This window comes from Elephantulus edwardii, unplaced genomic scaffold (genome assembly GCF_000299155.1).
Source record: "Elephantulus edwardii isolate Elephantulus edwardi_28Jun2011 unplaced genomic scaffold, EleEdw1.0 scaffold00192, whole genome shotgun sequence".
Taxonomy (NCBI): domain Eukaryota; kingdom Metazoa; phylum Chordata; class Mammalia; order Macroscelidea; family Macroscelididae; genus Elephantulus; species Elephantulus edwardii.
In genome coordinates this window covers 1,173,053-1,184,857 of record NW_006399942.1, presented here as the reverse complement: position 1 = coordinate 1,184,857, position 11,805 = coordinate 1,173,053, and the positions used below count along the sequence as shown (strand labels likewise).

Here is an 11,805-nt window from a genome sequence, read left to right as displayed (position 1 = left end):
CCCTTTCTTTAGACAATGTAAGTGTATGTGAAACTCACCAAATTGAACACAGAGAAATACTATCTCATCTGGTATATCTTTAAAGAGACATTAAGGAAGCACAATATACCCTAAATCAGAACAAGACCAGAGCTCAATTATGGAAGTCACAATCAGTTCTTCATATAAAGTCTAATTTGAAGATGAAGAAAATGAAAAGCAAACGATGGCAACCAAAGTATAATCTTGAGTATATTTTATTGAATTTAGAGATCATCTTAACACTAGACATAGTGATCTGCTTACAAGAAAAAATTAGTTAATAAAGAAACAAAACAACTGTATGGAATACTTGTACTCTATGACACATGGGGTTGTTATGAATCAGAATTAATTTAGAATGGGAATGAATTTAAGTTGGGAATGCATGTTAAATTAATTATACGAAGTTACATTTTATTTTTTTTCAGAATCATTGCACAAGTAATATAAGGTAATCTCAGCTGCTACAGTTGTTCATTTCTGTCCTTGTTGCTTGATTTTTTAGAAATACTCTTTTATTGGAACAATAATGTGGTTACATGTTATTAAAAAGTGTTCACTTTACATATTTTTCCCTTTTTTTTAGAGTAGTATATCAAGTAGAATAAACATGAATAGACATTGTCTTGGAAGGAATTGGTGGAAAGACTGTAATAATATAAGCAATATTCAATGCAAATATTTGCTAGCAAAACTAAGAGAGAATACACCTTTAACAAAAGATTACTTTATAATGTAATGGGTGGGGAATGTTAAATGTAAACAAATCTGTATAATCTTTTTATTCATTTCAGATCTCATTACTCTTCCCAGCCAGGATTTATTTAAATTCAACTTCTTCATAATGACAAATGAGTGCTATTAAAATTTCAGCTGGAAACGCCAGGTAAGAATTGTGAAAACCTGCATGCAAAGTATTAAATAATGTATATTTCTGTTTATTTTCTGTTCTCTTCCAAAAGGAATAACAATTACTAACATGAATGTAGATTTATTTTATTTCTTCCCCCTTGCAAAAAGTTTTAGTTCTATTTTAATAAAATAATTTTTGTCCAGATTTTTGCTTTAAAAAAGTTTTATGCATTATATAGCAATAAGCTGACAATTTTATCTAAATGTAAATTCATTGATCTCTAAAAATACAATCAACCAGTGTAGAGTCCATTCTTTCCTTTAGGAATAGAGGAATAGATTACAAAATTTACATAGTATATTGAAATAGTACAAGGGGGTAAAGAGGAGTTAAAAATTCTCTTTAACATAATGTGTGTTTCAGAATGCACAGTGCCATTCATTGGTGTGTCTTTTATTAATATTGTGTAATGGATTTTTAAAATATTTATAAGCTTTTCCCCCTTTTGTCCATGTATATGTATATATATATAAATGTTGTTGATTGTTGTCAAGTCGAGCACAACTTCTAGCAACCTTACTAACAAAAGGCCTGAAGCCCTTCAATAACTATCGTCATTTATCAAAATTCAGTTTCCAGAGTTGTTTAGGAAGTGGATGCCATTCCTGCTTCCTCTATATATCCACTTAGACATAGAAAATACGTCTGTGTATATGTTGTTGTTGTTGTTGTTCTTAGGTGTAGTCAAGTCAAGTACAACACTTACTAACCCTTGAACAACAGATCTGAACTCTGTCCTATCCTGTGCCATCCTTACAAACGCATATGTATATGCAAAATACGTTTTGTAAAATGATAAAATCACTTTAAGATTAATGAAAAGAATGGCTTAGTTTTTCAATAAAAAACACTTTAGAGCCCTTGGCTTTTTTCCAAACTACTTTTTTTACAACCTTTTAAAATCTAAATATCAAAAGAATTTCTTAGTTTTATTTTTCCTATTACTATGCAAAATATAAAATAATGCAAAATTTAACCTAAATTGTTTGGTCTAGAAGGTTAAATATCTCATATATTGACCACACTGACCACAGATGTGTTCTATAAAAAAAAAACAAAAAAACAAAACGAAACCACCAACCCAAACAAAATAAAAACTTACAAAAATAGCCTAGGAGTTGAGTTACATATACCACTGGCTGCCTTTATGTGCAATGCTCACTTCTATTTATGTTTTCCCTCTCACCATCTGAGTCTACATACTCCACACTCTAGGATGAACATAAAATATCACAGCTATCACAAAGCTTTGTATGCACATCTAGGTTTGTCACCAAGAAAAAAAAATCTGAAAACTATCTGTACCTTCAGAATTCTGAAAGCATTTACTAGCTTCACTTGAAGGCACTGTAATTTGCTCAGATTAAGAGGATGAGAATAGATTGTAAGTGAGATAGTGTCTTTTATTCCAGGCACTATAATTGTTCAAAAATAGTGTTTTTAAAATAGATACCCATTTATTTTATATATTATTACATAATGTGTAGTATTCAATGCATAGTTATCAATTTACTTTATTACAGAAAATTTTACATTCATATTATTTTATAGTCACAACAATCTCATAAATGATTTTTTATTTTCATTTTAAAAATTTGGGAACTAAATAAATGCTAACTAATTGATAAACCATAGGTCATAGGATTATTTAGTTTACTTAATAAACAAGTATTTTTTATTCCTTATCATCATGCTGAATCTAATACATTATACTCTTTTGATTTATTTCCTGATAGATGATCAACTTGTTCTAAGAACTGTCCTATTGTTTTGTTTCTATTAACTGGTGGTGTGCATTGCTGTTGTTAAGCTACTGTTGAGTCTGTTCTAATTCATAATTGCTCATAACTCAAGCACAATAGAGGGAAGCACTGCCCAGTTTTAAATGATCCTAAGAATTATTGCTATGTTTTAGTTAATTGTTGCAGCCACTGTATCAATTCCTCTCATTTAGAATTTCCCCCGCCCCATCTGTATTTCCAAGCATGATAGCCCTCTCTATTCACTGGTCTCTCTTGAAAACGTGTCAAGTAAATTAAACAGGTCACCTGTTTTAAATCCCAAAAGTGTTTTGGCTGCACTTCTTTGATGACAAAAATGTGTTTGTTCTGGCAGTCCGTGTTGTATTTAACATTTGTTACCAAAACCAGGATTCAGAAGTGTCACTTCTTTGGTCTCCTTATTCTCTATGGGGTTATTAGATATATAAGAAAAGACTGAAACTATGATGACTTGAGTCAGGTGCTCTTTAATCTTCAAGGTAACATTTTTGCTTTTTAACACTTAAGAGTTGTTCTTGGAAACAAATTTGCCCAATGCAATACATTGTTTTATTTCCTTAATGTTGCTTTCATAAATGATGATTGTGTTGATTGTGGGTGCAAGTAAAATAAAAAACTTGACAACATCAATCTTTTTTCCACGTATCATAATGTTGCTTATTGGTCCAATTGTGAGGAATTTTGTTTTCTTTATATTATCTATACTGAAGGCTGTAATGCGGTCTTTTGCTGAAATTAATTACTATACATAGCAGGTACCTAATAAACATATATTAACTCAATGAAAGAACAGGGTTTTTTTAATAACATTGGATTTGATTTACTGCTAATCAATATAAATTATGGTTCATTTTTAATTTATTGCATCTCATTATAATTATTTCAAAGTCTTTTGCAAAATAACTACAGAGGCCTGAACTGTGTACTTAATACAAACTGAAGCTGTGTACTCAAGTACACAGAAGCTAACCAAAGATTCTAGCTTAAATGTTCAATCTCACCACTTTGTTCCGGGAGGAAAATGACTTGCCGGTCTGTGTCTAAAGATTTATAGCCTTGAAAACCCTATGTAAAAAATCTAATCCATCACCTTTGTGTTGACCTGATAACAATAGTGGTTTTTCTTTTTATTTTATATACAAAAAACTATGAACCAGGCTGGCAACAATAGATTGTCATTCTGAACACACTCAAAATCTTGCTGCAGAAGACTTTGAACTGAACTCACTGACATCAAAGGAAACTACTTCTTCAAAAGAATTTAATGATTTGCCAAGTTTATACTGAAAAGCTATAAAGAAGTGAGGCCTGGATACTTTATGACCGTCTGCTCTCTCCTATCTGCACTTTGTGGTCTGCTTTGTTATATTTGAGCGTTATTGTTTTAATTAAAGAGTAATATTTTATGACAGAATATTTTTTATATTATAAATCAGATTAAACAATTTCAAGATGGCAATATAGAATTTCTAATTTTAACAACTATATTAACATAAAAAGTTATCTTTCCTTATTCATAGGCATATTTATACTACACATAATTTTCACATAAGCCATTATTTTGCTTGGATAACTTGACCCTACATTGTCCAATGTTACACAGATTTATATTATATATTTTACATTATCATCACATATTTTTCAACAGTCTGTAATTTTTACGTTGTTTTTACGTACTGTCTAGCTGGAACCAAGCAGTCGCTGACACTCTCTGAGATTTCAGAGGCAATAAATCACACGAGAAGAAACTGTCCATCTTTCTTTGTGGAGTAGTTGGTGTATTCAAACTGTCTCTCTTTGGGTTGGCAACACCGCTTCTTACCACTCAGCCACCAGAGATTCCTAATAACTGTAGAAGATACATGATAACCTCTGATGGGGCAATATATTCTAATGGTTAATGTAACATTGTTGTTGTCAGGTGCCATTGAATTGAGCACAGCTCATAAAATCCTGTGAGCAACAGGCTTGGATCATAATCTATCCTGTGCCATCCTCATCATCCCTGACACACATGAGCCCGTAACTGCAGTCATTGTGTCAGTCATCTCAGTGGGGGTTAATACAATAGACTGATTAATACAAGAGAGCCACAGGATTACCATACTCGATTATCTTAATTTTCTCTATGAACTTGGAAAATTATTCAATCTTTATAAGTAGTAGTTCTTTCTATTATTTATCAGTAATGTAATTCATAATCTTCTGAACAAACGGCTTATGTCTATTTTATATATTTATTTGTTTTTATGACTAATTCATTAACATATCTTAAAGTAATAACCAAACTATATTTACTATACTTGTATTTCATGCTTAATAACTATTATCTTTGTCATATTTAATCTATTTAAAGACTATTTTACTAATACTTAGTTGTTGCAAATACATAATGTACAATACATAATGTAGAAAAGGTTGAGGTAAACTTTAACACTAGCCATGTTTATGACTGAATTCTAAACCCATACTTGGGTGTAGAGTTGAAGTAGTCAATGGTTTCAAACAATTTAATGGTAATAATTTAAAACTGAAAGATGAAAAAGAACAACACAAAAAGTATTTAAGCATCAATTTTAACAGAAAAATCAGAGAGCAAGAATCATAATTAAAATGAAAACAGTAAATTGTGAAGTATTAAACCTTAATTATACATATAGGACTACTGATACCACTTGGTAGAGTCAAAGCGTATAATGTATTTAATTAAAACTAAGAAATATTTTTAACTTTGTTCTTTTTTTCCTTTCTTTTGGAAGTAGAAGAATCCATTTGTTTCACATCTTACCAAATCTACTCCAAGGCCCATAATGTTATACAAGATTATCCTACTGCTATCTCTTCAGATAAGCCTCCTAGGAACAACTGATGGTGGGAATGTTTTGATATGGCCAATGGAAGGTAGTCATTGGCTAAATATTAAGATAATCATAGATGAGCTTATTAAAAAAGAGCACAATGTTACCGTCCTAGTTGCCTCCGGTGCACTCTTCATCACACCAACTAAAAAATCATCTCTAACCTTTGAAGTATATAAGGTATCCTTTGGAAAAGAAAAAGTGGAAGGTGTAATAAAGAGTTTTGTTTTGACATGGCTAGAAAATAGACCATCTCCTTCTACCATTTGGACGTTCTACCAGGAAATGGCCAAAGTCATTGAAGACTTTCATATGATATCTAGAGAAATTTGTGATGGTGTTCTACAAAATCCAAAGCTGATGGAAGAACTAAAGAAAGCCAAGTTTGAAGTCCTGGTATCAGATCCTGTATTTCCTTGTGGTGATATAGTAGCTTTGAAACTGGGGATTCCGTTTATGTACTCCCTGAGGTTTTCTCCAGCCTCAACAGTGGAAAAGCATTGTGGGAAGGTACCATACCCTCCTTCCTATGTTCCTGCTGTTTTATCAGAACTCTCCGACCAAATGTCTTTCACTGATAGAATAAGAAATTTCATCTCCTACCACCTACAAGACTACATGTTTAATACTCTTTGGAAATCATGGGATTCCTACTATACTAAAGCTTTGGGTATGTAATAATTTTCATTTTATTATTTGACTTTCAAAAGAACTTCATGCCATTTCGTATTTATTTTTCTATGACTATTCAGTATACTGTTACTATCACATTCAATTATACAAAAATACATCTATGTTTTGGAATAAACATTGTGAAATCTACTAACTTCTTAGACTTTAAAGATAAAATTTATGACTTTTTATGGCTAATATATTTTAATTTTAAAAATATCAGTGATGGAACTTTGTGGTTGCACTTCAAAGTAGTTAGTTGTTCTTTTGACAGTTCATGGGTATATTCCAGATCCTTTGCTAACATGATAATTCATTTTCTTTTTTAAGGAGCTTCATTCAAATCAGATTTAGTTTTTCTCTTTTAATTTTTATATTTTATTTTTTATTATTACACTAGTTTATTTACAAAATCGAAATACATTGTTTTCCAGAGAAGATGATTCCAATTTTCCTAACCCCCAACCCATCATATTGTACAGCCCCATGATTCCCTTTCCCTATGAACATCCTCATCCCTGTGCTTCCACCCCTCTCTTGGATCCTTATACCCATTCTACAATAATAGTTGTTCTTTTCACATTTCGTGGGTACGTTCCAGAATCTTTGCTAACGCTACAATTCAATATCGTCAGTTCTTCCTTTATATACCTCATTGTACAACTTTTACAAGCATATGAAACAACTGGACACCTTGATTGAGTCATGTACACCTTATTTATGATGATCTCCTCACATTTCAGCATTTTGAAAAGACCTGGGGGGAAAAATTGTCCAATGGAATCAATCTTTTGTTTTCTTCACTGATGCTTCCATGGGTGGTCATTGTGGATCAAAATGAAATTAAATTATTAACAGCTTCAATCTTTTTTTTCATTTATCATGATATTCTTTATTGTTCCAGTTGTGAGGATTTTTACTTCTGTTAGGTTACATCACGTTACGTTACATTACGTTATATGACTTAGACTAAATAAAGTTTTGTTGCTAACCCAAATGCGGTACCTCTCTAGCATCCAGTAGCAGCTTTACAAGAGGAAGATTGATTAATCTCTTCATATGTGACTTGCAGTCTCAGAAACCCGGTAAAGTGTTAGCTAAAAGTTGCTTTTGATTCAATGGCAATGAGTTTGTGTTATGTTAAGGTATACAATATATTTTCTTTAGTAGGCGCTTCAAGCTCTCTTCATTTTAAACTAGAGGTAACAAATATTCTGTAGAGATAGTTATTATGTCTCAGTAAGTAGCAGTGTGGAAAACTTCAAAACAGGAGTAGTGTACAAGGATACATTTAAATAGTGACTATGAGGTTTCTGCAAATTGATTGTGAGGCAGTTAATAAACTGTCAGTATATCCAGAGTCCCAAAATCTCTAAAAGACTCAGCTATGTGGAATATTAATGATGATTCCATGTAGTTTTTAATTGGGTTTCATATAATGATTCACTTACATTGTATATCAATCATTCATACACATTGTATTTTATATAATGACTATTGTCATTAATCTATGCCTATTGTTATCTTTTCAAATTTCCATGGAATCTTTACTTTTCTTTCACAATCTCTATCTACAAACTAAAAACTCTGCTGTACTACTAATTTTAACCCTTTCCTTCTGGACATTTTACACATCTTACTAGTCAACACTCTATTTTTACAATAATGGATTTATGCGGTATTTATCCTTGTGAGACTAAGTTAGTTCACTCAGCATAATGCTTTTCAGACTCTCCAACATTGTTGTTGCTATTGTAATGAGCCGTCAAGTCACCTGCGACTCATAACGACTCTGTGTACAACATACCTAAATCCTGCTCTATCCTGTGCCAATCCTATTGTCTCCAACACACCTATCCTCATTACTCCATTCACTGAATCAATCCATCTCATCGAGGGTCTTCTTCCCCTGCACTGTTCCTCTACCCTCCCAAGCATGATGTACCTCTCCAAGGACTGGTCCCACCTTGCAACATATCCAAAATATGGCAGATTAACCTTCAGAATTCTTGTTTCCAAAGAGCAGCCTGGCTTCACCCTCTCCAAGATAAACTTGTTTGTTCTCCTAGCAGTCCATGGTATATTCAATACTCTTCTCCAGCACCACAATGCAAAGGCATCAATTCTCCTTCTATCATCCTTAGTCATCGTCCAGCTTTCTGATGTATAGAAAGTAATTGCAAAGACTATGGCTCACCTTAGTCTTCAGACTGACATTGTTGCTCTTCAGTACTTTGGAGAGGTCTCAGACAGCAGACTTTCCCAGTGCAATTTGTCTTTTAATTTCCTGTCTGTAAACAATCTCAATCTCTTCACCATCTATCATGATGCTGCCAATCAGCCCAGTGGTGAAAATCTTTGTTTTCTTGATAGTGAGTTTCAATCCATATTGAAGGCTGCAGTCTTTGACACTCTGCATTATATATTGTTAATATGAAATTGTTTTTTCTTAGTGCTTTATAGGATTCCATTGTATACATGTACCACAATTTCTCAATCCATTCATTTGTTTATGGACATCTGGATTTTTTCCCATTTTCTCGCTATTGTAAATAACACTGCTATGAACAGAGGTGTGCATATCTCTGTTTGTGTCTTAGTTCTGTTTTCCTTAGGCTATATTTATAGCAGTGGAATAGCTGGGTCATATGGGATTTCTATGTCCAGCATTTTGAAGAAATATCAGAATGCCTTCCAGAGTGGTTGTACTATTTCACAATCCTACCAGCAGTGCATGAGAGTTCTGATCTCTCCACATCATCCTCTCCAAAATATATTGCTTGCTCTCCTGTTAAATTTTCTTACTGCTCCTAGAACAAGATGGCATCTCATTGTTGCTTTGATTCATATCTCTCTTGTTGCCAGTGATTTTGAGGATTTCTTCATGTGCATGTTGATCATCTGAAAGTCTTGTTTTGTGAAGTTTTTCTATGACTTTTGTCGATGTTGTTATTCTGTTTTGAGTTTTTCTCTTGTGGAGGTCCTGAAGTATTCTGAAAACTTTCATTATGAGACCCTTGTCTGAAATGCCATTGCTATTTCCCCACCCCACCCCAGTCATAGGTTTTCTTTTCACTCTATTGGAAAATATTTTTGATACACAAAGGGACATAATTTTTAGAAAGTCCCATTCACCTATTTTATCCTCTCCTAGTTGTCCAAACTCAGTGTTTCTTCAGAACAAAGCATTTAGAGTGGAGGGATTACTGAAATTGCAAAAATTAATTAATTCAATATAAGGACATCGTGCTTGGGAGGGTGGAGGGACAATGTAGGAGGGGAAGGCCCTCTATGAGGTGGATTGATTCAGTGACTGGGATAATCGGGATGGGAGTGTCGGAGACAGTGTGATTGGCACAGGACAGAGCAGAGTTTAGGGCTGTTGTACATAGGGTCGCTATGAGTCTCAAGCGACTCGACAGCACATAACAACAACAACAACAACATACATATCAAAGCACCTTTTATGCAATGTTAAGCACTTGATGTTTTATATAATAAGCAATTGGAACCGTATAAAAGGTTGTATGATGACCACTGTCGTCCTGGTGGCACAATACAAAGCATTGAACTGCTAACTAGAAGATAGGCTCAAATCTACTGACCAGTCCTAGGGAAAAAGATGTGACAATCTGCTTCCGTAAAGAGTTACAGCCTTGGAAACACTATATGGTAGTTACATTCTAATGTACAAAGTTATTATGAGTTAAAATTCAACCAGAATTTTTTAAATTTTATTATTTTTATAATATACCTGGATGTATCTGGAAACAGTGCAATGAAGTGAGTACATAGGCTACTATTTGGAAAATAGCTTATGACTGGAGTAAAATAATACCATTTGAGAAGTTAAGGAACTCTGATAATATCACTCATTATGAGCTGGACTGCTAACAGAAAGGTCAACAATGGTTGGAATCCATCAGCCACTCCATGGAAGAAAAGTAGATAGTAGACTTATATCCTTGGAAACTGAAGTCTACATAGTAACACAATCAAGAAAACGGGATTTTTATAGGCAGTTTTCTATTTTTGGTGTAAGACAGCCTCATGTTACTTGAATCCACAATCAATACAAATGATACCAGCAGTCAGGAAATCAGATGTATTTCACTAAGAAAGTCTGCAGTCAGGAACCTCTCCAAATTATTGAGGTGCAATGATATCATTTAGAGAAATAAGGTTTGCCTGATTCAGATGATTCAATCACTTTCTATGCATCTGAGACCTGGACAATGAATAAGGATGACTGAAGAAGAATTGATCCCTTTGAACGGTGGTATTGGATAAGAATGTTGAAGATCTCATGTACTGTCAAAAGAACATACAGATATGTCTTGGAAGCAAAGACAATAAAACTTCATTTCACATAGTTGGGCATATTGTTAGGAGAGGCTATTCATTGGAGAGTGATGTCATGTTTGAGAGGTAGAAAGACAAGGTAGGAGAGAAAGATCCGCAACCAGGTGAATTGACACAGTAACACAGTGACTGCAGCAATGGGCTTAGTTGTGTCAGAGATTGTAATGATAGCACAGAATAGGGCAGGATTTGCATCTATTGTTCACAGATTTGCTGAGTTTTATTCATCTCAAAGGTACCTAACAACAACAACAACAACATTATTAGTGTGTGACAAGAGAAATAATTCAATCTCTTTCCACTTGCACTTCAGTTTTAACATCCATCCTAGGGCTGATGAAGGATCTGAACTACTGTTGCTGTTGTTTGTTGTTGAGGTGGAACCAATTTGTAACTGATGATCTAACAGTTTTTCAGAGGAGTATTTCACTTGGGAGGAGTTTCTCCATCTAAACTAATTTTAGTATAGTGATAATATGTTGTTACGTGCCATTGAGTCACTTCAGACTCCTATCGACCCTATGTACAAGAGCCCTAAATGCCATTCTATCCTGTGCCAACCTCGCCGTTAAAAACACACTCATTTCCAGCACTCCACTCATAGAATCAATCCATCTATCTCATCGAGGGTCTTCCTCTTTTGCGCCATCCCTCCGCTCTCCCAAACATGATGTTCCTCTCCAAGGACCAGTCCCTCCTTGCAACATGCCCAAAGTATGTCAGATGAAGCTTCAGAATCCCTGACTCCAAGGAGCATTCTGGCGTCACTCTCTCCAGAACAAACCGGTTTTTTCTCCTAGCAGTCCACGGAATATTCAACACTCTTCTCCAGCACCACAGCACAAAGGCATCAATTCTCTTTCTATCATCCCTATTCACTGTGCAACTCTCTGAGACATAGCATGTAATTGTAAAGACAATAGCCTGAATCAGGTGCACCCTAGTTTCCAGCCTGACATAGTTGCTCTTCAGTGCTCTTGAGAGGTCCCTCACAGCTGACTTTCCCAATGCATTTCATCTCTTGATTTCCTGGATGTTGTTACCAAAAGTGTTGACTGTGGAGCCAAGTAAACTACAACTGTTAACTATCTCAGTCTCTTCACCATCCACCACCCATACTGATACTGCCAATTGGACCAGTGGTGAGAATCTTTGTTTTCTTGATGTTGAGCTTCAACCCATATTGAAGGCTGCAGTC

General features: G+C 34.2%; 1 protein-coding gene across 1 annotated transcript in view; it reads left to right on the top strand.

Moving 5' to 3' along the window:
- Positions 1-845: 845 nt before the first annotated feature.
- UGT2A2 (UDP glucuronosyltransferase 2 family, polypeptide A2) overlaps positions 846-11,805 on the top strand; it is a 133,189-nt gene continuing 122,229 nt past the window's right edge. Inside the window, exons 1-2 of the mRNA XM_006896816.1 lie at positions 846-907; positions 5,475-6,243. Of these exons, the coding sequence (XP_006896878.1) occupies positions 5,526-6,243 (718 nt within the window). The 5' untranslated portion in view covers positions 846-907; positions 5,475-5,525. The remainder of the gene's footprint in view (positions 908-5,474; positions 6,244-11,805) is intronic.